The 27,120-nt window shown below is 46.8% G+C and overlaps 2 protein-coding genes across 3 annotated transcripts; one reads left to right on the top strand and one right to left on the bottom strand.

Annotated features, from left to right (window-relative positions):
* Positions 1 to 200: 200 nt before the first annotated feature.
* GDNF (glial cell derived neurotrophic factor) lies at positions 201 to 22,592 on the bottom strand. 2 transcript variants are annotated; one of them, XM_065860860.2, is made up of 3 exons: positions 21,514 to 22,592; positions 19,939 to 20,136; positions 201 to 3,066 (listed from the first exon to the last, which is right to left on the bottom strand). In XM_065860860.2, the coding sequence occupies exons 2-3, from the start codon at positions 20,108 to 20,110 to the stop codon at positions 2,582 to 2,584; spliced, it is 657 nt and encodes a 218-aa protein (XP_065716932.1). In that variant the 5' UTR covers positions 20,111 to 20,136; positions 21,514 to 22,592; the 3' UTR covers positions 201 to 2,581. The 2 variants fall into 2 exon arrangements, with proteins under 2 accessions (XP_065716932.1, XP_065716933.1); XM_065860861.2 differs by having other exon boundaries at positions 20,038 to 20,136.
* Positions 21,242 to 25,732, top strand: LOC139826563 (uncharacterized). Its single transcript, XM_071802698.1, has 4 exons — positions 21,242 to 21,939; positions 22,592 to 23,005; positions 23,180 to 23,312; positions 23,836 to 25,732. Exons 1-4 carry the CDS (start codon positions 21,242 to 21,244, stop codon positions 24,178 to 24,180), a joined length of 1,590 nt encoding a protein of 529 aa, XP_071658799.1. The 3' UTR covers positions 24,181 to 25,732.
* The last annotated feature ends 1,388 nt before the right edge of the window (positions 25,733 to 27,120 follow it).

The raw sequence follows: 27,120 nt of genomic DNA, 5'->3' as shown, positions 1-27,120 counted from the left end.
TGGTCCATTAATGTTACGTTCTGCTAAGAAGGCACAGACATCTCTGATCCACATTAAAGACGCTGGTGAGACAGGAGAGGAAAGCTCCAGTGCATAGAGGACTTGCTGAATCTTCAGCATTTCCCCATGCAGATTGGGAATCAGGCAACACTGCAATTTGGAAGTGGTACAATGGGGAAGAAGCATAAGCAACAACCAGGTAACTATAGAAATGAGTTTTATTTTGTAAAAAGTTATAAAATGAATATTGTACAAAAATAAAGTCTGTAGAGAACTTTGGTTGATTAACACAAATGACTGAGACATAAATTGCAGGTGAAGTAAAAACTCCAGAGAAGCACACTCCTGTCTTCAGTAAGGTCTAAAAAATGAAAAAAAAATCACAAACTTTACCCTTTTGTATTTTGAACATAGTGATTTGCTTTAGTTGCAGACTCTTCAAGCTGTGCAGAAAATGCTTTGGGGCAAATTTTCTGCAAGCAGGGCAAGTGAAAACACTTCTCTGAGTACTGCTCCTGGTCAACTGCCCAACAGCCCAGCCGACCCTCAGCTTAGCAAGCTTCTACTGCCCAAATGATGCCGATACCTGTCATGGTATCAGCTGTACCACTCCTGCCCAGCGTGGAGGGTAACATATCCCCATGGCAGCGCGAGAATTGGCCTCGCGGGCGGGCTCCGGGGCTGCCCTCCATCTGCCCAGGAAAGCAGTGGAGGTTGGGGCTAAATCACATTTCATACACCTGGCACATCTTTCTATGCCTGTTCTGGAATTTTTTGACCTCTAGACCCTTCTTCTGTGGCACTCCCTGGCGCCCAGGGCAAAATAAGTATGAAGAGCCATTGCATGCATGAGATAAAAGGTCAGACCATTAGTTTTTGGTTTTTCAGCAGGGATTTTTTTTCTTCCTGTTGTTTTTGTGGGAGTTGATGCTTCACTGGTTGTCAGGTATGTCTAGTGACCTGCACGGTGCTCCTTCAGGAAAAAAAAATCTCCAGGAGAGCTTGCATTAGCGGCTGTCTTTGCTGTACAACCTCCCTCATCCTAAGGAAACCCAGACTGTTCTGCTGCATGGGTATGATCCTGTAACATTTCAGCAAATTATACAAAACATGTTGGTTATTTAACACAAATTTTTACCAGCAGGCTATATTAAATCCAGAGCTAACTAGTAAGAGGGATTTAACCGCTTCTATATGGAAATATGGAAGGAAAAGCTTAAATAAATATAACAAGAAATTATAAAGCTAGATGTGATTATTTTCCATTTGTCCATAGTTATATGAGGTCAGTTGGCAAAAAGTGTGACAAAAATATGTGGCTACATTTAAAATACGACTAGAATTAGTTTTTCTAACAAATTGCTAATGTTGAGCCAAGTCCTGCGGCCCTCACTCATCCAGAGCCATTGCTGCTCCTGTACATGTATGACTGCAGTAATTTTCAAAAGTATTAGTGAACAGGAGGAAGGGCTGCAGGCTTCAGCACTACATTTTGTGAACATAATCAGGATTTTGTTTAAAAGAAAAAAAAAAGGTAAAGTAAGTGATTTTTTGCATTCAAGTTAACACTTTCAATCAAATCATGGACCGTTGTTCCCAACTTCATTGTCTCTCTATATCTTCCAAGCACCTTCTACTTTGGCACCTTTGAAAAGAAACTTCAATAAATAAGGAAAGGAGACTCATTACTGAACTGTAATAAATAACAATAACTTAATTGCAATAAATATCTTCTGTATATTTATGTCTCTGAATGGATGCATTGCATCAAGTAGTCTCTGCTCACTCACAATGACCAAATAGAAATGTAGTTACACAAGTGACGTTACTCCTTTGTAAACCAAAATAAACACATTTTGTGTAGGCAGGGCTTGTTATTTCTCTTATTATCCTAAGAAGACGTGCTTAAAAACTCAACTTGTTTTCATAGGTAGCAGAAGAATGAAATCCTACACTGATTTTGAAGAAACACGAGGTGGAAATAACCAAACCTAACCAGTAAGTGGAACTGTTTTGCTTTGCAACGATACCAGCCCTAGAGGACTTGAACCTGGGAATTTTGATATTTGCCCAATGTCATCTTACTTATGAAGTTAAGCTTATTATAGTTTACAAGATGTCCTAAGTGCCTAGGAACCACACTGCAATAAGCAGTAGCACAATGTATCTTTCAGTAAAGCTGAGGGCACAGGGGATGAGTAAGGTACTCCTAAGCTACTTCTTGGCTAAGCCTCCTGGCACAGATGGTAGAACTACAACACAGCATGGTATGGCAGGGTTGTGTTTTTAAGCACATTCCTCATGGATCTGAGTCTCACTGATGGTGGACTGTGTCAAACGGGACAGGGAGCACGCATGCCATCCAGCTGTCGGCATCTCCACCTGAGCTTTTACGTACTTTCCCGTAGGATGTCAAAAGCCTCCATCCTCCTATGCCACCTCATGCACCCCAGGTTCTCATGACCCCTCATGCTGCGTTCTTGGTCCTTTTTTCTCCACTCTGAGCAGACATATCCCCAGGAACCTTGGTCCCTCTCCTTAGCAGGAATGCAAAACTGGAGCTGCCTCTGGCCTGCAGCCATCAGACACAGCCACACCTTTTTGCGGAATGTTTTTTCAGTATGTGGTAAACCAGGTTATCGTCCAAAAAAGACAGGTCATCATCAAAGGCTGTGGGTCTGCAACAAGCTTGCCTCACTTTGTCAGTGACTAGTTTTTTCTTTCTGGTTAGGTTTTTCAAAATTTTGTCATAGGTGGTTTCGGCTGCATCACAAGATCCACTGCAATACCGGAAAATTAGCTCTTCTTTGGTTTCATATCCCAAATCCAAGTCAGTCACGTTTAAGTGTATTTCTGTTAAGACACATCCCCGATTTTTGCCCTTTTGATTCCTCCTTCCCTTTTTGCCGGAATTCTCTATGTTTGTGGCTGCACTCTGCCGGTTTCTCTCCCGCCTAGAAAAAATCGGAGTCTGTTTATCCGGCGACCTCCTCAGTCTTTTAATGGTGGCTTGGATAAAGTCCACCACCTCATCAAAATGATCTGGATAGTCCTCTGGCATATTAGCTGTTTGGGAAAGAGAGAAAAGGCTTTGTCACATGTCAGTTGTCATTAAATTTGTCCATCTGTGGCTCAAAAACATTAGATGCATGCAAGCTGCTCTGCCCATCACTTCAGAGTGCACACCCTGGACCCACGGAAATCAGAGAGAATTTGGAATGGTTTAGATCATCACGAAAACTCATTTGGGGAAAAATAAATGAGATATGTACGTATCTCTGTAGGAGTCCGCTGATGCTTGGTAGCACTCCAGCATACCTTTCAATATTGAATGAACCCTGTTAAAACTGATGGAAGGAAAAGCATGTCATGATGGGAATATTTGTTAATGGGGGATGAAGATACTGTAGGGAGGTTATACAGGCTATTCCCAGCAAAGCAGCAGAAGGACAAGGTTTCTTTAAAGCAATTTTGTGATTATAATTGTTAATTATTGTCTTTTCACACCAGCAGTGGTTAGTATTGCCAAAGTCACCTATCAATAAGGTTTTTGGGAAGGACAGAAAGAGGAATTTCCTGGGGTACCAGGCTAAGCTATTATTCCTGGCTGAGTGCTTGCTTTTTACGGCTTCTAGGAGATAATTATTATGAGAACTTTCGAAAAATTTCTCATGAAAGTATTTTGTATCACAAGATGCTAATTAAACTGAGTAGAAATAGGTCAGAATATAAGTATTATGTTAATTTTCAAGGGAAATGTTATTAATGCATTTTCTTTTTATGAAGTTAAAATACCTATTTCATTTTTCACTTGATATGTATCAGTGATAAATTATTCAAGTAAATTAAATTTTCAAGTCAATGAAATGTTTTGATATGAGTAGAATGAACCTTTTCAAGGAGAGTCAAACCGAACATGTTCTGAAATGTTCTCATATTTCAGCTTTTCAGCATGCTTTGGAAAAAATCACATTTTTAAATCTTTAAACTTCCCACAGACTAAATCCCTCACTGTTATCTGCTCTAGTGAATCCAGTGATTTAATGGAGGGTGAGGCTGTCAGAAGCCTGTGTGTAGGTGCCCTCATGTTGTATTATGAATGACTACCTCTTAAACACATAAACTACCATGCAGTATTGAGATTTTTTTCTCATTCATTTTGCCAAAAATCAAGACTTTAGGACTCCCTTCCTTTGCAGTAAGACCTAAGAAGATGCTTCTTTCTGTGCTTAGCTTCTAAGTGCCCACCCATGTAACAGACCACTGTTACACACTGGCCCTGCATGTATGGGAGCTCCACCTCCAGAAAGAGCCCTAGAAATATCCCAGGAACTGCAAACATTGGGAAAGGTGATACCCAACAGAGTGGACCTGGCCAGAGGTTGGTACCTCAATGAAGCCACAAAGACTCTCACCAGGTCGGGTGCTGAAATAGGAAGAGATCCTTAGGCAAGGCTCAGTGCCACACTTTCCTGATGAGCACAGTAACACACAGAAGTGCTGATGGGAGACCAGGCAGCACATGTACCCAGCCCACACGTGGTGGCATGGACTCTGTTCACAGCAGACAGGAAGACTCGAGGCTGCCTCCTATTACTTATATTCTCAATAGAAGCACCAAATACAGAGGAGATGAGGGCAGCAGGATCTTAAATCAGTGCAAAAACGTGCTGAAACATAGTCCATCTGCACCTAAGGAGGAACATAGACCCTGCCCTGAAGCAGTCACATCCTAGAGGCCCCCCTTCAGGACAAACAGTGATGAATCAGAAGCATATGGTTTATCATGGATGCATCCAGCAAAATAGCATAGACTGGTAAAACAGTAATGAAGGCAAGAAATGTTGTACCTTCACATAATGAGGTGGCACATGGGAAGCAGGAGCCTATAGAGTTTGAGACTGAGAAAAGTGAATTACACTGTGTTTTACAGATAGCCATGCTAAAGACAACAATCTCGCAAACCAGGAATTGTCCAAAGACATGAAGAAGGGATAGCTGCTATCTACACAGGTCTATGAGACCTGAACAAGGCAAGACCCTGCACCAAGCTTCATTTTCCTGTGACAACAATGGTAAGTGCACTCTTCTTGTACTCCTCTGTCATTAAGTCTGTAGCAGGTACCAAAATACCCAGTATGAGCCATACCTACTGGAGTGGGTATCTTGGATAGATGCGTCCATTGCATGTACCACTGAACTCTTTTGCAGGACAGGCTGGTCTGCTTACACCCTGCAAATAGTGCCCTACTGAGTAAAGGTCTGGGTCAAGGCAATGGGTGGGCTACATTCCTTAGAAGTAAGAAGGGGTAGACACTTTGCTAGACTCAAGCAAGATGACCCCCAAGGAGCTGTCATAGCCCCCATTGGTCAAGTACAAGCTTGGCCCCAGCACAGATATACATGGAGAGGGGTTTGGCTGGAGGCATTTGTTGCTATGGGACTTGGGTGCCTTCTAGGTTTCTTGCACAGAAAGCAGGTTTCTTAGTTTATAACCCAATAAGGGAAGGATGTGGCCCTGAGGAGGCAGCTCTAGCTGTGCCATTCTCCACACTCAAATTACCCCTCTCATACTACTGTGACTGCCCCAGTCCACACCTCTGTCACATATTGCTGGCTCAACCCCTGTAGCAAAAGTATGATGCAATGAGATGTTGGCTATGGAGAGTGAAATACAATTGTCAGGGAAGCATACTAGGGTCTAACGAAATTCATGCAGTGGTCAACTATCAGGAAGGGGCAGGGAGATTGTTACAGGGAGACCCAACCTATATGTGGAGATTATTGCTGGCAACCTTCAGCCTCATACTTATCCCAAGCCTGGTATGCTGCCAGTGCAGTGAGGGAAGTAAGTGTTCTCCACCTAAGAAGGCAGAAACAAAACTGTGGATTACCTGAAGAGATAACAACACAACTAAGCACATAATTTTTAAACTGCTTGCAATTTAGGTGTAAAAATATCACCTACCCCTGTGAAAGTGCTATATGCAGGGGTCTACTTTGGTTAAATATTAATCAGACAGTTAAAGGGCTCAAACACTGGCCTGCCCAAGCCAAGCCAAATATGCTCTGGAGGGTAGATAAAGAGGAGAAAAGGCCCATGTTGTGGGCTGTGTCCCTGCTCAGAGCCCACACTGACATCCATCCTGGTCCATGTGTGATCATTACTCCAAGTGCACCAAGGGAGCTAATGCTGCTGAGAGCCTTCTGCACTGCAAGTGGCCTGTGACATTTAAGGTGGGGGAAACCCACCACAGAGGAGCCCTGTGCAGTGCTGCTAATGTAGGCATGGGCTGTCAGCACTGCAGATGGTAGAAGCAGTAGGGCAAAAGTAGATCAAGTATTCAAGCAAACTGCATATCCAACTAGAGAAGCCTTATCTACACACGTGGACTTGCTGCAACCACGAAACGGGGTAATTGGCAGCGTGACTGATCCTGCTAATCTCACTGGGGCTCTAACACAAGTCATGCAAGAAGTGTTCTGAGCTGTAACCTGGGATGAGGTGTGCATGGCTGAAAGGTCTGATGGAGCTGGGGATCCCTGCTCAGCTCATCCCTCATTGCAACATCAGGCACTTGGGACACTCCTTGGGAGGGATGCCAGCACTATGAGTAAGATGAATGCCAGTTTTCTGTTTCCAGAGTGAATTTGCCCTTCAGCCCAGGGAACTGGAAGATATCCCAAGCAGATATCCAAATCTGTTAATAGGACTCCTGCAGTGACTCCTGGTATTTGGAGGTTACATCACTGGAGCAGACACAAGGCACATGGGTGATATTAAAGAACAACTGGGAACACTGGGTACAGAGGCCTCCTCCAGAAAATGTGCTGGACCTATTGACCCTGGTCAGCATCTGCTCACCTACAACCACGCATGCTGTTACGTGGCTGTGTAGCTACACCTCATCAACACAATGGCAGCTCCATTACTGGGCTACTCTGAGTCCTTGCAAGTTGCTGTAAGCAACAACACCCTCTGCCTGTGGAGCCCCCAACCAGTCATGGTCAATGCAACGATGTTATTTTTGCCAGCTTCCAACTGGACTGCCAGTGTAGCCCAAGTTTGCTTCCACAGTTCAGCACTGTTTGAGGAACACCTCCAATCCTTGTACGACTCTGAACTATTACACAATCCCACAAAGCCAAGTTTCAACACACACTCGGCAGCATGGGCCTGTGCTCTCAATACTGCAACCAGCACAGCCGGACCCAGCAGCCACTGAACCATGGACCCAAGCAATGGGGCTCATACTGATAGGATGTGGCTGGGTGCTAATTTTCTGCTGCTTAATAAGTATAGTCATCAGCATGACTACAGACAGTCACTAGGAGGGGCTCACAGGAGTTTGAAGGAAACCTTGATAGCCAGGAATGAAGTCAGAGTTGACTGAGCAGCCAACGCCAAGGTGCCAGTCACAACTCAGTAGGAATGTTCAGCTGCCCAATAAGTATGGGTGCGAAACCTGAGAGACTGAAAGAAAATGGTGCAAAAAAACGCTGAAGTAGGACACTGGTCAACCAAGTGGAAATGCCAGCATTAAGACCACGCATGATGGGCTGAAACAAGGCACTAGAGGTTAAGTGCTGAGGAAGCTACAACCAGACACCATACATGAATAAGCAATAATCACTGACCAAGGACTAAAGGCTATAAAAGCCTAGTGGACAGAAGGGAAGGTGGAGAAGACTGACAGAAGGACAAACCCATCTCGATGGCCAGTTGGTAGATGTGTTCCAGGGATGCCAAGGCCTCTCTGCACCTCAGCCACCACATGCTGAGCACTTGTTTGGTCTCTCCACTGTGGTAAGTGCTGTTGGGGACGAAGGGCGTGCTGACCTGAGGTGTGTGGCCAGGGAACACCACTGGACTCATAGGGGCTGCCTTGGCATCAAGCGCTGGTTTGTAACCTGAATAAAGCCACTCAACTGAGGGGTACTTAGTTACCTGTCTGTCTCCAACACAGTTTAGAAAATGTCTGCAGTCTCAGAATGTTGGTCAACAGCCTGGCAGCTTGGCTTCTCTAATACTGCATGGGCCGTGTGCCTTGACTCCGCAGCAGGCAGATCTTTCCATGGGGATTTCACACCCCTGGGAGAAGCATATATTATTATCCCTTCCTGTAACATACACAGTTTTCACATGTGTATATATGTATTCACACATACACACATACAAATACATCTAATTATACACACACTTATACACACCCATATTTTTTCAAAGCAAACTAGTTTACTGACAACACTTGCCATCTGGTGGAAAAGCTGAGACAACAAACACATGACAGATGCCTGTCATACTGTACAGAGTGCCAGCAGAAGATGCCCAGATACTGCAGCAATAAAAGCAGTAAAGTTCTCTGAGCAGTAGTCCCTGGTCTCAAGGTGTGAAGGAATTAGAATTCAAAAATCCAAAGCCTCTTAGGATAGGACAGGATGGGATGGAACAGGATGGGATATCCCACAACAGCATGTGCTCAGTATAGGATAGTGAAGATTGGCTCACATGTTATACACCTCAAAGCAGGTGTTTCCCAGGGGAAAGCACCGTATGTCCTGGAAATGTAAAATCCTCCCTCAGGGAATATGAAGCCTCTTTGTATCTTGTGCACAGCATGAGAAAAAGGCTCACAGACCCCACTGAGGCAGTGCAATGGGCTGAGCCCCGCCACTTAAGACTATAGTGCCATGAACACTCACAAGACTGACACAAAGTCAGAAGGTTTTGTTCGGGTTTTATGTCACGTTTCTGAAAGCTGTGTCCTGACCATCCAGCTCCCCAGGGAAATCCGCTGAAGGCAGGCTGCATGTGGGCACGTGCACGCATTTTTGCACTGCCTTTCCTAGCATCCCACCTGCATGGGGTACGTGTGTCCTGCTCCCTCCTATCTTGTCCTTCTGCAGCTCCCTTCTGGGCTCCCTCTATCAGTGCTGTGCCAAGAACCTGACTACCCAGCCACGAACAGGCAGAGCCTTTTCCAGTGGTGGCAACCAGAAAACGAGTCCGCTTTCTAGTGCTGGTGTTATTACCAGTTGGAGGTATGGCTGGCATCCCATGTGCCAGTCTGCCTCTGGGCACTTTCTGTCTCCCACATCCAGCTGAACTAGGCCTTTTCATCTGTTGGGAGTTTCTCACATGACCAAAAAATGAATTTAAAAAACAAAGAAGAACAAAACGTCACAGGATTGGTGCACATGGGAATCCAGAAGAGTGACGAGGCTGAGGGCAGAGTTTGTGAACAGCAGATGTCCAGAACTCCAGGAGTCAAGCAAAAAAACAAGAAATGAGACTAATTTAAAACAAACAAACAAACAAAAAAACCCACATAAAATTAAAAAAAAAAACAAAAACAAACGAATATATGCATTTCTGCTTGCAGTTTGAACGCTGTTCGCTTGCTTTCTGAAGCCTTAGGGTACACTCGGATCACAGTTTTGACCCAGCCTCTTGGGTTAGGAACACCCCTCTTGAATGCAAACTGAAATTTTCACCTCACTGCTGCTCTCTGGAACCTGAAGCTTTGACCTGCCCACCCCTGAGCACAGTCCCTGTCCCCTGGGCACTGCAGAAGCTGGTAGCACATATGGGTGCGGGATCCTGCAGCTGAACACGTGTGGTGCTCCCCGCTGGCCTCTGCAGAAAGCCACCTTGGAGCTCTGCTTCAGGCACACAAGGAAACGTGCCTTCCTCCGGGCATCTTCTATGCTGCAAACCCCCCCAGAGCCTGCCTTTGCATTGCCAATTAATTAGAGACACCATGTGCCAGCAGGACCAGGATCTGATGCCTGTGCTTTTTGGAAGAATAAATTATACAGTGTTCAGATAGACTTCTACATAAAACAGGTCTAAACTCACCACATTCTCAAGAAACCTCTCTCCATTAAGGAAAAATGGCAGATTTATTTCTATCTGTTCAAATGTGGTCACAATTACATTTTATAAAACTACTCCTTTGATTTCAATAGCAACAGATTTACTTTAAAGCCAAATATTCCCCCACAGTGGCAGTAACCCAGCATGGTAGAGCAAGAAACCCTCAGTTTGTACCTGATCACAAATTGATTTCAGTGGGAACAGATGGATCTTCAGTTTTTGAGAAAAAAATCCAGTTACTCATTTTGGTGCCTGGTTATGATTTAAAAGGCTAACTACAGTCTATTCTGATCTTCTGACCATGCTGTCTATTATGGTTTACAAGAAAAACTTCTATTAATTGGAAAATAATGATTTACATAAGTGGGTTTCCCTTTTATTTTTAATCTCATGAAACTTCACGTTTTACATTATCTGAAACTGTTTGTACTTTATGGAATAGTTTTCCATACTGATCTCAGGAAAATGTAATCACATAAGGTACACTAAAAATTATAAAATTAGATTTTTGCTTTATATTGTAGCTTTTATGCCTGTTTTTGTGGCAGTGTATAGCATCAAAATGTCAGGCCAAACATTTAATAAAATTACCAGGATATTTCCTTTAAGCACAGTTGTCTTTCGATTAGAAAAGTTCAAACAGCAGCATTCAGACTCTAGTTTAAAGTATAATTTTAAAGTTCAGGGGGGTAAGCCAGCTCATTATAAGGGTAAGCATTATTTAGAAAATTCAGATCTACATCTGTGTTGCAATCAAATGGTCCATTTTCAAAAACAGTTCTGGTACTTTAATATAGGCCCTTCACAAGTAAAGTATTTTAATTTCCTTTCTTTCCTCATTATTTTTTAAGTTTCCTCCAAAGTTATACTCACAAAGATGTTTCTTCTCAGATCATTTGCTAGTGGGAAATAGACAATTAATGTGTCTCTGACACTGACTGCAGTCAATCACCCTCTTTTTTTTTGTTGCTTATGAAGATTAATCTGGGATACAATTAATTAATTAATTGATTTTGTGTTTAGCTTGCTTTGCAGTAGTGTTTTTAGGTACTTATTATAGTGGACATGGCCCATTCGAACACAGAATCCCTTCATCTCACACCATGAAGACATACTTCAAGAGACCCTTGGAGTAATATGGTTGTGGAAGTGCAACTTTAGTGAGGTTAAAATTACTAATGTGGTGATCATTCTGCTGAAATATTTTTCATGAAAAACAAAGCTGCCTATCATGCAGGCATCAAAGAAAATGTTAGTGTTAAAAAATAGTTAGGCTGAAAGGTTTTCAGGATTTAAACTAATTATTCTCTAAGGCATGACTTTGCTTTCCTGCCTTGCATGAAGATCTGTGGGGCTAAGAGTGAAATGGAAACCAGTCAGTTCTGTGCATTAGGAAATGGAGCAACAAACACAACACGGTCAGCTCATCTTTAAATGTTTAATACAGTTCTGGTTCACTACCTCACTCCCTGCCGCATCAGCTCTCAAGGACGTGCTGTGTCCTCCCCTCCGACTCAGGGAGCCCTCAGAAATAGTGCCTCTCATCCTTGTAACTTGTCCCTCACCAAGATAAAGAGCTAAGTACGCTGGAGGATGACTCCGGGGCCACTCACACTGATCAGGTACAATAAGGAAGCACTGGAAAAAGGCACATGCTTAACCTCCTTGGTGTGTTTGCTCCTAAAAGAGCGGCTGAGTTTTGAGTTTGTAGCTCACTAGCTAACCTTGCCGCTTCCCGTGTGCTGGTCCTAACCACAAATCTGCAAAGTACCACTGCCATGCTTGGCCGTGCTTCCCCTCACAGCCTTTACCTGCTTTGTTGCAGGTATGAAATGTCGGTTCCCACCAGAATAAAGAGAAGGAATAACAGGACCATCCTAATTGCTGCCAGCTGAGGGAATTTCCTGAGAGCAGGGGGAAACAGCAAAGTCAGATGAACTTGGTGAAGTAAAGGAAGATCCTGCCTGACTTTGGGCTGGCACTCAGGGCCAAGCTGCTCCTCTGGCCTCTCTGGGGCAGGCAAAGAAGGGTCTCATCTGGTAGCCAGGCAGCAAAGGAGCAGCAAGAGGATGTGGTCCTGCCTCTGATTCAGAGCTTGGAAACACCAGCTCATCAGCATCTGCTGTTCACCACCTTTTCACCAATAAGTAAATTCAAGCCTGTGGGGACTTCATAGTTATAAAAGAGTACGTCCCAGGGTTTTCCCCAACCACATCCAGTAAGAGAAAGTCCCACAGCACTTCACTCTTAACACACTTTTACACCTGGACAGATTACTGTCTGTAAGGACTCCCTGAAAGCTCCTTGGTCCTAATGTAACTGAAAGCGAATGTGTTAGCTGGGTTTGCTTTTGCAAGTTATACCTAAAGCTTTCTTTGGCTGGCCTTATTATATCTTTGTACTTAATCCACCAGCATTTATGAGCCTATATCTCCTTCCTTTGGACACAGCTTCAACTATTTGAGAGTGTTTCAATTTTTCTTTTAATAGTCTGTTATATCCAGCTGTTTTGTTCTTGCTGCTTCCTCTTGCCCTCACTCAAGTCTCCAATGGAGGCAAATAGATGTCACCTAACATGCCATCTACAAATACATGCAGGTTTGCTGCAGACCATTTAAACTCCTCACATGTTCTTCTGAGGCAACTTATTTTAAAAAAAAGGAGGTACTGTGTAAATTTGATCACAGCTTCACAGGACCTCTTGGCTTCTCCTGCTCCAGGAGGTGCATTAAATCTAACTACATCATTGTCACCATTCCAGAGTATCACTTGGGCAATAGGACACCACATTCACAGACTATTCAGAAGCAAGAAAAGGGTTGTTACTCCTACTGGGGGGATGTGGAGCAGACAGCTTTTCAGTGGTTGCTCTTGAGGTTTTGTGGCAGCTCCTGCAGCAGCTGCCAGCACCCACTGGCACCAGGGCCTTGTTGTACAAGGCTGTGTGCGCACTCAAGCACCCATAAAGCAGTCTCTGCATCTGAAAAAGTTACGGCATAAAGACTGTAAAAGGGGAAAAAAGAAGAAGTGGCAGTGCTCTCCCTGAAGCCAGTGGTCGAATAGGAGCCAAACCTGGGTGAGGCACATACCTGCCTGTTGTCTTCTCACTAAGACCTTGTACCCCTCCAAATCCATACCATGCTGAGTAAATATCCAGCTTCCCAGTAAAATCTGGGTTTATGTTTAACATCTGGTTTTGTCCCAACCCCGTGAGAGCCTCAAATGAGTACGTATGAGTGGTACCTGAAACCTGTGACCTCTGTTAGCAAGAAGGGATGCAGCCAGCTAACAGGCAAGGCATTGAGACTTTAAAGGAGGAAATATTGTTGGTATTAAAAATAAAGTCTCTTTAGCAATCCTGGTGCAGACATGATCCAGCTCAGCCCTCACACGACATGAGTAAAACCCCACATTGGTCACTAGCCCCACCTTAGTCCCAGCTCACTGAATGGGAAGAGCAGTCCTAAACAAATAACAGCAACTGTTCCTGGGCTGCCTGTCCTCTTACACTACATCTCCTGTTGGGTTTTAGGGGTGTTCCCAAGGAAAAAGCACAGGCAGCAAAGGAGCAGGAAGGGATGCTGTCCCACTCTCTTCCCCAGAGGCAGCAAAGCAGAGCCATCTGGGCAAAACCATGGCATTTCAACATGTTTACAATAGGAATGATATAAAAAGATTAACATTGCAGCTTGGAAAATGCTACTATTATTATAACAATCAGTCCCTGGCTCTAGTGCAGGTGCTACGTGCTCTGCTGCAGAAGGTCTCATGTTGGGATGCGTGGACCATGGCCTGCCAGACAACACTGGCGTGTGCTCAGAAGAGCAAGCTCCTTGCCAGCTGCTATGCTGGATCCTCACCTCCCTGTCAGAATTTTCCTGAGTAATTGCTGGTTTTGCCAAAGAAATCTTATGTGCTTGGGACGGGAGCAAAGATCGTCCAGGTGTTTGTATGTAGCTTTTTAGTTAAAGGGGATATGACCAACTTGCCTCTAAAAACATGGCCACTTGAGAAGTTTTGGTATACTGCTGTACCAATGTCTGGCCCCAACACACGAAAACAAATGTTTCAGTTTCAGTGTTTACTTCTTCTGAAAATTATTCCTGTCCAATAATCATTAAAGCATTTGTACAGGTCCCACTGACTTCAAAGACATGTACCTGCAGGTTTCAGTTTAAGTGCTGTACCAATACACACAACCTAACTATCTGCTACGTCATACAATGTAGTTTTATTCCTTAAAAAGAATGCTGATATTTGAAATGCCTCACAAAATTAATTTTCTGTCCTTGATCTTAAACCCAGTCATACTCCTATGTGTATTTTGTGTCTCAATTCTTCATTTGTATCTGTCTCAAAAAAAACCCAATTCTACTTCCTTTCTTCTCTTTGTAATCAGGACTGGACTTCCAAGAATCACTGAAGTCTTTCCATTGTCAAAAACTACCGTTCTGCAGTGTCCACCAGCACTAATGCGGCAGTGGCCTATTTAGATGTCTGATGATCCTGAACATGGCTATACTGCAATACTTATTATTCCTCACTTATTAATTTATTACTTGCCCTTAACTTATTACCTCATAAGTATGAGAATCCACAAGTGTACTTATGTGGGGTTTGGCCTGTATACTACAAGTTTTAAGTTGCAGTTGCTTTATAGTGTGCACGTGGTACAAAGATTAGATATTTGCACTTCGAAAGACATGGACCTGTTGGAGTCGGTCCAGAGGAGGGCCACAAAAATGATCGAAGGGTTGGAACACCTCTCCTATAAGGACAGGCTGAGAGAGTTGGGGTTATTTAACCTGGAGAAGAGAAGGCTTTGAGAAGATCTCACTGCGCCCTTTCAGTGCTTAAAAGGGCCCTATAAGAAAGATTGTGACAGACTTTTTAGCAGAGCCTGTTGAGACAGGACAAGGGGTGATGGTTTTAAACTAAAGGAGGAGAGATTCAGGCTAGACATGAGGAATAAATTTTTTACAATGAGGGTGGTGAAACACTGGAACCATTGCCCAGAGAGGTGATTGATGCCCCATCCCTGAAGACATTCAAGGCCAGGCTGGAGGGGGCTCTGAGCAACTTCATCTGGTTGAAGATGTTCCTGTGCATTGCAGGGGGGTTGGTCTAAATGACCTTTAAAGGTCCATTCCAACCCAAACTATTCTATGATCCATCCCATATCATCTGCAGTTATGGGGGATGGGACTCAATAACCCCAATGGCTTCCCTCAGCCTCTGTAACTTCAAATATTTTAAACCTACTTTATGCAGTCCTAATCAGGAACATTTACAAATTTACACTTACAATTTGCAAAGACATCACAACATATCAATCTGTGGATCCTCTTCTAGTGGACACATAATGCCTCCTCCATCAATTCATCAATAGTTACTACACAGCTGAATTCTTCCGCCTTATAAAAGAAGGGTTTTGCAGCTTGTCATCTGTAGACCCTGAACAGAAGTATTTCTAAAATATAGTGAAGAGGCCTATGAAAGGTGACCAAGAAGAGCATATTCAGGTATGTTATCTAGCAACTCACCCCTGCAAAACATCTAAAAGTAGCCACACTTCCACTGGGAAATTTCTGAGGTCCCTAAATTGAAAAGCAGCAAAGACATAAACCTTTAAACAAAGGATAACTCTTAAAACGACAACAAAACCATATTATCTTGCATTTAAGTCCTTTTCCCCTTAAGTCCCAGAATACCCTTCACAGGAGTATATTCAGTAGTTATACCTGAGACTGTGGAGAAATTGGCTTCTAGGGCTACATGCATCTGGCCTTAACTGGATGTGTCCTGTTCTTTCTTTTTCTAGAAATTTGCCCATGAATGGGTGAACTTGAATGACTGAGATTTCTAAATGCCTAGATAACCTGGGTGTGCCCATGCAAACAAACTTGACTAAATATATGCTGGCCCAGGGGCACAGGCACACTTGGTGTGACACTGGGTGGATGCACCAGCTGTACTGGATACACACAGATCAAATGACGCAGTGTGGCACCTGCTCGGTGTGGCAAATACCTGTCCCATGCATTGGATTTACAGTGCATGAACAGGTTTCCTCTGTAGCTTCTGGACATCTTAGACTAAAGCACATATGCCACACCATAGGTGTGTTGAGCAGGAAAGCCTGGACAGAAGCATGAGAGTTCTGGTTCATAACACTAAATGTGCCTAATAAGTATTGTAAGGAAGGAAATGTAGCTGGAAGTATAATTTAATACTGATTTTGCCTTAAAGAGCCCTACAATATCACCATTTATTTGAGATACTTTCCATATTATTGATAATGTTGCAGCTAAATGCAGTAACTTAACATTAAATACCCCTTAGTAAAGTTAGGAAGAATTTTTCACAGATGTATAATGCACATGTACCACTGTGTGTTACAGCATAACAAACATACCAAAGGACCTCCAACGTCAAATGACCATCCAATGGCAATAGAGTAACTCAGACATTATAATGCAAAACACCACCTTTTCCTCCTATTAGGAGGGAAAAGCCCACAGTGAAATTTTTCATTTAATTCTACATGCTTACCACTAGTTTTTACTAAAGGTGCTCACTGGATTAAGAGACTATATAACATATCCTGGATCTTAAGAAATTCCAGTCCCCATGTACATGTTGATTTTGACCATAGAGCAGCAACAGTTACAAATGTATTTGCTGGGAACTGCATGTAAGTCAAGCTAAGTGTTTGGCTCCCTCTGCACTGTCATGCTTCTGAAGCTGCTGACTTCATATTCAGTTTATAATAATTTGGTTTATATTCGTTCTATTCACAGTTGCTATTTAAGCTAATTTTGTCCTTCCCCCAGCAAACTGTAGCATGAAGGAAACAACGAAAGGATTTTCTAACCTTGCAAACTCTGCAGCTACTCTTCTTTGTACGAAATAAGATGTCTCATGAACATTGATGCTTCAACACTTACAAACACTGAATTAATCTTAAATGCACTGCACTTATGGAGGCTACTCTGACCCCAGCCTCCAGTCCAGTAAAAAATGCAGAAGACTGCAACTGCCAACATCCTTTACCATCTCTCGTTACTGCCCTGAACAGCAAAGGTCAGCACATTACACCTGATCAGCCCACGAGGTTAGGACCTTGCCTGTAGGCTGCAGTGAAGGAAGGTTTTGAGCTAATCTGAAAGGGATGGGGTAGCACCAGGTGACCTCAGAGCACTTTGCAGAGAAAGCAATCCTATCAAATGAGAACATTAAAAGGTGTCAAGGGCCTAGGAAAACAGATCAGTGCTCCAGCTGGATGTTTGACTTGGCCTTAGGAGCAGGACTTGATCTCACAACTCTACAATCACCCACTGCAAATGCTGTATGGGAGACCTGACCTCCCTGGAGTAAAAGCAATGCACACCTTGGAGTACAACTGCTACTCCCCACTCAGCCTGCATGGGGATTGCTTTAGGGGAGAGTAGTACACCCCTCTCTGAATACACACAGCACCCCGTCCTGCTAAGCCCACACACTGCCCTACACAGATGAGTCCAAGTGGATGATGGCACTCACGCTGCTTTGTGAGCTGCCTCCTACAAAAGTACTTGACGAAGCAGCAGACCAACAATATCCACAGCGATATTAATACATGGCAGGTCCACCAGCAGATGAACCAGAGAGGTACAAGCATGCCTGCATGCTCACGCCACACTGCCCTTTGCTTCTAAGAAAAACCTCAAAGAGCAGAGGGAAGTCTACATGCTGTACACATGACTCCTCTTGTGTACATCATCATATGTTTTATGTGTGTTGATGGTTATGTGCCACCAAATGGAAAGTGAAAAGAAACAAACATGACGACACTGATGGTGGTGACTCTTAACAAATTGCTGCTGCAGTGGGAAGGCAGCGATGTGCCCAGATAGGATGAGCCTCACGGGCTCTGTGTTTGCAGACTGCTCTCCAGACACTACACACTTTTAAATCAATTAAAAACAAAGTAAAAGTGAATCAAACCATTTCACTGCTCTCTTGCATCCACCTTTCTGCAGGTCTCCCCTGACTCATCTGACTTGGCAATGTAGCAGAAAGAAGAGTTTCTGACTTTTGGGCATGGGTGATATGTAAACTGCTGATATCCAAATACCACAGGAACTCCCTGGGTTTTCCCCGATATCTGTTGAGAAGAACAGTACAGCTTGCTTTTCCTTTGCAGCCAAGCCTGTTTATTCATGATCTGCAGGGTTATGAGATCAAGACCAAACACAGCCCTTTCTCAAATGACTGTTCTGGGCAATAACCTGCAACGCAGCTCTGCTTGGCAAAGCCTATATCTGTACCCTGGAAACAGATTTCTGGAAGAGGCTGTCTGTTGATACTACCACAGCTCAGGTAAAACACAGGTCATCTTTCTGAAACGATGGAAAGTTTTGGACACTAGAACAGACAAGACCACAAGTCCTGCCCATCCCCTCAAGCTGCTGGGGAGAAACCAACTCACCAGGAACCATATTCCCACAAGTAAGTTTCAATATGAAAGCTGGCATTGCACAAATATTATCATGCTGTAAAGATGAAGCATTAATGTCCTCCCACCGTGTAGCTTCTGCAAGAGCTGCAAACTGACTGATGCCACTTTCCCTCTAATGCTCTCATTGCCACTTGCACTGCAGCAAACCCACGCGGAGAGACCAGCACAGCGGCCTGCAAAGCTGATCACTGCCTTTCATAGGATGGTACCTAGCCCACCACACAGCTAACCATGGAGAAGACGACGTGACAGCCCTGCAGCCCTGGCAGGCTGGAGTCCTGGGAGGAAGCACTTTTGGCTGCCCTCCCTACACAGAGGGGCTGATAGGACATCAGGGGTTGCAGGTCTGTGAGTGGCAGGAGCCTGGACTGGGACAGGCGCGGGCGGCAGCCAGGAAAGATTTCAGCAAGGGTGGAAACACAAGCAAGAAAAGGAAGGAGAGAAGACTAAATGGGGAAGGACAAATATGTGTGTGTGTGGGGACAGACAGGAGATGGGTCTTGGGGAGGGGATGAAAGTAGAGTCATGGCACAATTCCCTGCTTGGTGCCTCTGCACAGCTCACAGAGAAACAAGAGCGGGGCTGTCCATGGCGGAAGGCACGGCAGGCGCAGGGAAAGGACATGCCTCCAGATAAGGAGATAAAAATGAATCCCAACTACTGGATACTGTCTGCATCCTGCAATGACCTAAAGAAAGAGGGCTGAGCGAGGGCAAAGGGAGAAACCTCTGAGCTTTGTCTCTGCCTTCGCTAAGTGAACATCTTTACAATTCATGTGAGTATTTTGTCTCTTCTTAATGAGTCATATTAACTCTCACTTTAAAAAGCCACCAGAGTTAGCATACATTCACATACCGCTGTGAAAATCCTGTATCTGCTATTGTAGGAGACCTATTATTAGCGAGGTATTATTATTATCTGTCATTTGGATGGTAAGCTGTCTTACTGTGAGCTGGTTCATGTGGATTGTTCTGCATCAAGCTCCTAACCCTGCCACTGCTACTCTTCTGTAAATTTCCATGCGGACAAAGTAATGTTGGGATCAGGATCCAAGGAGGATTTAATGAAACTCAGCAGCACTCCAGAATGTGTACAGTGCCTCCCATCATGGAGCCCAATCTCCATTGGGATTGGCGCCCACTACAGACAGTGAATAATTGCATTGGCAGTCTCAGCAAGGAAAGGAGGCTGAAGCAGTTGGGAAGGAGTTTCAGTGCCTGCACTGCAAGATGTAGGCACCTTATCCTCCTCCCAGCTCCTCTGCAGGCAACTAACTTTCCCATCTCTCCGGGTTTTTAATCCGAAAGGATCTTATGACTGTCAGAAAAGAAAGTCTGAAGGTTGGGGAAACAAGGGACATTGACATTGCAATTGCCAACTCCAGGCTTTGGAGGATGACTTGATTTGGAGCTGCTGGAGTCAGACCGGAGTCAGCGACCCTGCCTGGGAGAGAAGTGAGAGCAGAAAGTGGGGAGGTCCTTTCCTCACCCTGATGTCTGGGCAAAGGGGAGCAGGTTTAGCAAGACAGACAGCAGTGGCTAGAAAGGGGAATGTTTCTTACAGTCACTGTGCACAGCATAGGGATGCAGCAGGCTGATGGGGGAGAGATCGTCTTCAGGCCCCTCTACCACTGAAGGGGACCCCTTGGGAGGCATCTTACCAGTCGGCAGGGGCAAGGTGGAGACCGTGTTGAGCAGCACCACACAGACAGCCACAACATCCCATAACTTCATCTTAGATTTCCTTCCAACACAGGCCCCTGGCAGAGAGGAGAGGCAAGGTTAGCCCCCAGCTGCTGTGCTCCCCCAGTCCTGCCCCCTCCCTGTCACCCCTGAGACAAAGCTGGACAGTGTCACAAAGCAAATCAGTCTGGTCCACCCTGGCCAGGTCTGGGGACAGTGCAGGGAGAAACAACCTGTGCCCAGCTCAGCCTCTCATCGCTACTGCCTCTCAGAACAAGTGAGGTGGGCTCTCCCCAGTGGGCAGTGTAGGACAGGGAGACACAGGGTGGCCTCTGGTCCCTCTGTGCGCAACACGGCTGCTTTGAGGGATGTGGCTAGTCAGGTCCCAGGAGCCTGCACCCAGGGATGTAGGGGTGTGATCACGTCTCTGTGCTGGCAGACAGGTCACCTTGTGCTTGTCCTTCCCCAGTGCCCGGGTGGCGCCAGGGCACCTGTCCCTGGTCTGGGCCAGGGTTGACAGGGCTCATCTGGGGTGCAGGGCTGCACAGATTTGTTACGCTACAGGCAAACTTCCTTTTCCCTACTCCTTTCCCCTTCTATTCTCCTTTTCCCTTTCCCCTTCTATTCTCCTTTTCCCTTTCCCTTTTTCTCTTTCCTTTTTCCCCTTCATATTTTCTTTTTCTCTTTCCCATCCCCTTCCCAGTCCTCTTTCCTTCTTTTTTTTTGTTTTCTCTCCTTTTCACTTTCCTCTTGTCACCTTTCCCTATCCTCTTCAGTTCCCTTCCTTTTCCTTTCCCCTGTCCCTTTCTCATCCCCCTTCTCTTCTCATTTCCCTTTCTTCTTGTTTCAATATTTCCCTTTTCCTTCCTTTTTGTTTCTTCTTTTCCCTTTCACCTTTGTTTCCATCTCCTTTTCTTTTAATTTTTCTCTCCTTTTCCTTTCCATTTCCTCTTCATTTGCTGCTTGTTTCCCACTCCTTCTCTTTGTTTCGTTCTCCCCCTCTACTTTTCATTTTATTTTCCTGCTCCTCTTTTCTCATTTCCCTTTCTTTCTCCTCTCTCCTTTCTCTTTCCTTCTCCTTTTCCCTTCCCTTCCCTTTCCCATCTTCTTCTCTGCCCCTCGCTCTCTGGTCGCCCCGCCCGCAGCCAGACACGGCATGCACCCGATGCCCGCCGCCCAGGGATGACAGCTGCCTCCAGCCCGGTTCAGACTGGACCGGACAGCGGCACTGGGCAGTGTCCGGCTGGGGGTGCTGCCCCGCCGGGGGCCCCCGCGGCGGCCCCGGTTCCCGCAGCGGGGTTCGGGGCGCGCCCGCCGCCCGGTGCGCGTCTTCCTCGCCGGCCGCTGTCTTCGCACCTCGCCGGGTCTGGTGGGCTGCAGGGCGGCCCTGCGCTCCCAGGGAGGGTGCCCGCCCCGGCCCGCCCGCCCCGTCGCGGCCCCCGCCTCACCCTTACCTGCGAGCTGGTCTCGTCGGACCCGAGATGGACATTAACGCCGGGGAGCCGAGCAGCTGCCGGCCGGGCGATGCATGTGGGCCAGGTCGGGGTCCGACCGTCGGGATCCTCTTTGCGCGAGGTGGGGGAGACGTATGGAGAAGGGGGAACAAAGTTGCAACCTGGATGGAGGCAGAGGGGACCCGCCAGCACAAGCGCCGGCGGCCTCCCCTGCCGCAGGTGCTGTGGCCGCGGCAAGAGCAGCGCCGCGGGGGTCTCCGGCCCCGGAGCCGCGCTCAGCAGCGGCGGGAGCGGCCCGAGGCGCGGGGAGCGCCGCCTGGCAGCGGGAGCTGGCTCTGGGTGCTGCTCTTGGGACCCTGCCTGGAAATCTGAGAAAGACACTCCATCAACAACTGCGGGGAGTCAGATGAAGACATCAGGGCTCCTGTAACGCCAGCTGGTCCAGCACCGCGGGGAGCCGCGCACTGCTCGGACACGCACGCAACGGCGGGAAGGAAGAAAAAATAGGAAGAAAAAAAAAAGCCCACCCCAGCTGAGGAGGGGAGCGGTGGAAAAAAACAACGAAAAAAAAAGAAAAAAAAAAACCAACAAAAAAACCCAACCCCTCTCAGCCTGCTGGGAGAATCAGAGGCCGGCGCCGGGATTTGTAGAGCCGGTAGCAGCAGCAGCAGTAGCGAGGCTTCCTCCTCCAGATCGGGGGTCCCGTCGCGGCGAAGGCTTAGATCCAAGCGGGGAGCGTGGCGGGAACGGCGGGAGGCCGGGCCGGTGCCGGGGAGCGCCCGCTCTGGTTGCCCCGGCTGGGCCTGGGCGCGCCCGGCTCCCCGGGCGCCGGCGGGGCTGGGCGGGTGGGGGCGCGGGGCAGGGCGAGGCACGGGGGGCGCCGCACCCGCGGGGCGGAGGGGAGCGCGGAGCCGGACGCGCGGACGCGGGGGTTTTGCCAGGGCGACTCGGCGCCGCAGATGGATTTATAGGGCCCTTTGGCAGTGACGCGCCCTCCGCTGATTCGCTTTCAGACCCAAACACACGCTGGCCCCCCGCACCGGACCCCGCGGAGCCTCCAAATATCTCCCGGCTGAAGTCACCGGCCCGACATACCGTGGGCTGCGCGGCCGCCGGCGCAGCCCCGCGGCACCCGCTGGCCCCGCGGCGGCGGCGGGGCCGGGCCGGGCCAGGGTAACCCAACACCGCGTGGCTCCCCAGCACCGCTCCTCCGCGCTCCCGCTGCCGGCCGCCCCCCGCCGTGGACGAACGGACGGACGGACCGACGGACGGCGGCGGAACGGCCACCCTCCTTGCCGCCCCTTGGCCGCAGGTGCCGCCGGCGCGGGTCCCCCGCCGGCAGCCGCTCTGCGCTACGGGTCCCCTCCGCGCAGCTCGGCCCCTGTACGGAGGACGGCGGTTTGACTCGCCGGAGGCCGCTGCAAAGTCGCTGTAAACAGTCTCGGCTTTCAGCCCTGCGCCGTGTATTTATGACTCACCCAGTTGTCCGGAGGTATGAGGTCCTCATGTCGCCGGTGCTATGAAATTAACGCGGCGCAGCCCGGGCGGGCGGTAGGGGAACGCGCAGGGCTTGTGCGGCGGCCAATAGACCGCTCCGTCCGCCCCGCGCCGCTGCTTTTTTTTTTTTTTAAATATATTTTTTGCTTCGGATATTTTTGTTTGCAAGGGAGGCGCTGGATTATGGGATGGAGCAGGGAAACCCCCAGGAAACCATCTCGCTCCCGGAGCGCCTCGCGCCGGTGAAGCACCGAGCACCGGAGCCACGGGGCGAGGAGACCCGCAGAGCTGCCCCGAAAGTTGTAAGCTGGCTGCAGGTTTCTTTCCATGCACTCCCCGTCCCGAGTGTGTGTATGTTTATGGTTATGCATTCACACGTATGCGCACAGGCTCGGCTCTCTCTCCCGGGAAAGGCGAGCAGCACCCGGGCAGCCCCTCGGTGACTGCTGCCAGCTCCCGGAGCCCCTGTGGGGGCGCCCACCGCTGCTGCCGGGGGGTCCAGCACGGACCGGCAGGGCCCGGTAGCGCCGGGCCTCGTCCTACCCAAGCACTGCCACTGCCAGCGGCACTGGGGACCGACTTTCCCCGACTCTGCCTCTCCTGGGCTACCTTGTCTGCTGTCTTTCCCCCTTCCCTTTCCCTTTTCCTTTCCCTTTCCCTTTTCCTTTCCCTTTCCCTTTCCCTTTCCCTTTCCCTTTCCCTTTCCTTTCATCTTTTCCTTTCCCTTTCCCTCTTTCTTTCCCTTCTTTCCCCCTTCTTTCCCTTTTCTCTTTCCCATCTCTTCCCCTCAGGCTCATTCACCTGTGTTTGTTCTGGCCAGCCCAGGTCCTGAGGGAGAGGATGCAGGAGGCAAGTGGGACCAGCTCCCGCTGCCTGTGTTGGGCTTTCTGCACAGTCCTTGCCACACCCCTTGCATCCTCTCTGCACCCCTTGGCTGGGAAGCAGGCTGAAAACCTCAGATGCAGACTCCAGAGCCAGGTGTGTGCACAGCAACAACATCCAATTGCTCTTCTTCATCAGTGTGAAACACGCAGAATCCTCCAAGCACTTGTTTTTGGGGGAGATCTCAGGCCCCAGGGACTCTACATCTGCAGAGAGGGTCCCGGTCACCTTCCTGGCTGTAACGGGAGTGAGGTGCAACCCCTGTGCCCTCTACAGTCAGAGCAGTGAAGGTTTTTTAAAGATATGTTTATTGGAAATTTGGAGGGGTCTGCTAATGTCATATGGATGGGCTACCAGGACAAATATTTCTGCAGGAAGCATCTTCTAAATTTCCATCTGATGACAAGATGGAGAGATGAACACGAAGCTCCCCCCAATGCCCGTTGGGCAGTGTGGGCTTTTCATTGCTGCAGTCATCCACCTGCTGAGGGGAAATTTCAGAACTATCTTCCACCAAATGAGGCATTTGTGATGAAGGGGTCAGCCTTCCTTAGCAAAGTGTCCCCCTCTCTACAGTAACAAAAAATTTGTGACTCAATAAAGTCTGAATTTATTATTATTATTATTATTATTATTATTATTATTATTACTTAATTTCAGGCTATTTATTTTAATAACCATGCCATTTGGAGAAAGACTGATTTGCACAAAAGGTATTTCTCATAAGAACATAAGAGTAAAGCACTCCCCAAAAGCTGTCTCCCATTAGAAATTTGAAACAGTATTGTACATCAGTAATCACTTAAAAGTCATCTTAACTTTTTTTTTTTCAATATAGACAATCCAGTGATAGACACCTGGAATAAAAGTTTCTGAAGTGCAGCCTCTTTACAGATGACAACAAATGGGTGAAACAATGACAAAACAATCTGTTAAAAAGAAAGAGGGTATATGGTATGCATACAGTAAAGACACAGGCATCTGATAAATGCATCTGTTTATATATATGTGCACAGCAGAAGGGGACAGGAGAAGGCATTACAAGCACCAGTGGTGATTTGGCTCAGCAATACTGTTCAGGCTGCGCTGCCTCTGCCACCAAGTTCTTTATGCACAGTTGTGAGATAGGTGATGGATGCAAGCGCTGTGAGCACAAGTGCTGTATGCACCAAATGCTGTATGCACAAGATGCTGTATACACCAAGTACCATATGCACAGAAAGCCATTTCCAGCTCCTAGCCTGAACAGAGCAGGCAGAAGGATTGGAGGAATGGATACAACCAGGTGCCTCTATTGGAGGCCAGGGACTGAGACACGTTGGAATGAATGTCTTGGTTACCCTGTTAATGTGCGGTGAGATGGAGTCCTGGTATTTTAACTAAAAGACCATTAACTAAACCTTTATTGCAGATATTGGATAAAATGAACCAAATGCGTTATTCTTTTGCGTGGGTTTTGTCAGTGCAAAGCCACTAATTTTCTTTAAATAACATCAGGTGATGAAGCCAAGACAGAGATTGTGTATCTGTAATACTGCAGGAGTTTATTTTTCCTTGCTATTAAAAACCGCTGAAAGCTCGGGTTTTAACATATGCATTATTTAGCTCATGTGAACCATGGTGAAACAAGATGTTATGCAGATGTCTTAGCTGCACTAATAGGATGGTCAAAATAAATGGAGAGTAAACCTGCTAGTTCTTAATCACAATGGTAATGTACCTGCCTCTCCCTGCACCACCATGGCAAGTCTCTTGGTAAGGAGGGTTGCTGAAAGCCCTGCACACTCTTGCTTTGTGTAAAATTTCTATAGCTCTATTAAATGTTACAAAAACTCAAGAACTGATTTTATTTTTCTACAGAGATCATAAAGTTTTAAGCACAAGTATTTAGCAGCTGCTTGAGATAAGATTTTTTTGTGGTGAAGAAAAAAAGTTCTGCTGTCAGGTTAAAAAAAAAACAGAAAGAGAAAAATGACCCATTCAGACCTAAATAAAGTGTGTCTTTACATTGTAAAGGTTGGCTCTTTTAAAATAAGCTAAAAAGCTGCTTGACATTATGCAGTATGGTCTCATTTTTTTGTTTATATGTGTCAACATGATGTATAGATCTCTTAAGATGTCAAGCGCTCCATATTGTAATTTCTAAGTTACCTTTGAAATACGAAACATGATTTCCTAGTCACAGTATGGCTGCTCAGGCAATAAGCGGTTGTTTCGTTGGCATTAGTAACAGAGGAGATTGTGCTGTTTTTGAAGTGAATGCCTTTGGAAGTCATCTGAATACTAAAAAAATGCACTGAGCAGCTGCATGCCCGGGGAAACTTGTGTTTTGGGCTACATCTGCCTGATCCTGTGTGATGGTGAATGTCCTTGGTCTTCCCTGGAAATGCAGGAGGTCCCTGCAGGATCGGGCCATTGCATGAAACTCAGTTTTGAACATTAATTCCCTTTCTTTAAGATGATTAAGGTTTGTACGAATTCATGTGTTTCAGGGGCATGGGTGGCCATTCTGCTCTGCAGTGGCACCCAACGCTGGACTTGCCTTTTCTGCATCCCATGGTACCTGTGTTATGGTGACTTAACTGGTGGGCAAGGAGTGAGACTGTAATTTCGACATGAGCTGGAGTGAAAATGTGGCAGCAGAGATATCCTACTGGGCGGTGCAGGTCTGTTGGGGCCCACGAGGATTTGCTCAGGTGCCCAGCCTGTGCTGAAACCCAGATCACCTGCCTTGCTCAAGCAATCTAGTTAAAGCTGGCCCTAATTGCTCTGTTTATTAGAATTATTGTGAACCAGTGCCAAGGTCTGTTCTTTAGCCTGGGGGCCAACTGCTGCCATTTGACCACATTCTTCCTGCTCCCTCCCAGAGAGGGTGGCTGTGTGCGCATAGCCTTGGGGGTGGCTCCTGGTCCCTGTGGTCTCCCGCACCAGTGTGGGGATGGGTTTGCCTGGGATGGCACGGGCCCCAGCACACCAGTGACCATTCTCCCAGTGGGATAGTATCAACGGTTGGTCCTGGCAGCATCCCTGGCAGTGTTTACTTTCCTGAGATAGGTGCATCCAGCATGTCTCCACGTGCTTCAGGCAGACCTCCCTGCTCAATAGAAACAAGTCCTAAGCAGGGTTTTTTGTCTTGCTGATGTGTGAGGAGAATACACCCTGTTTCTAAAATTGGTCTGAGATGTGGCAAATGGGGCTTAAAAGCAACCTTAACTTTTCTTCTCTTTG

This window comes from Patagioenas fasciata, chromosome Z (genome assembly GCF_037038585.1).
Source record: "Patagioenas fasciata isolate bPatFas1 chromosome Z, bPatFas1.hap1, whole genome shotgun sequence".
In the NCBI taxonomy this organism is placed as follows: domain Eukaryota; kingdom Metazoa; phylum Chordata; class Aves; order Columbiformes; family Columbidae; genus Patagioenas; species Patagioenas fasciata.
Note: the sequence above shows the minus strand (reverse complement) of the source record. Positions and strands in the feature narration are given on the sequence as shown.

What these genes read in the sequence shown, in the direction of transcription:
- GDNF (XM_065860860.2), bottom strand. Translation starts at nt 20,110, where the DNA reads ATGAAGTTATGGGATGTTGTGGCTGTCTGTGTGGTGCTGCTCAACACG. An exon ending in CTATGCTGTGCACAGTGACT is followed by an intron (nt 3,067 to 19,938) that starts GTAAGAAACATT and finishes TTTCCCAAACAG; the next exon opens with CTAATATGCCAGAGGACTAT.
- LOC139826563 (XM_071802698.1), top strand. Translation starts at nt 21,242, where the DNA reads ATGACAGCTGCCTCCAGCCCGGTTCAGACTGGACCGGACAGCGGCACT. An exon ending in ACTCACCCAGTTGTCCGGAG is followed by an intron (nt 23,006 to 23,179) that starts GTATGAGGTCCT and finishes TTTGTTTGCAAG; the next exon opens with GGAGGCGCTGGATTATGGGA. An exon ending in GCAGAGCTGCCCCGAAAGTT is followed by an intron (nt 23,313 to 23,835) that starts GTAAGCTGGCTG and finishes TGGCCAGCCCAG; the next exon opens with GTCCTGAGGGAGAGGATGCA.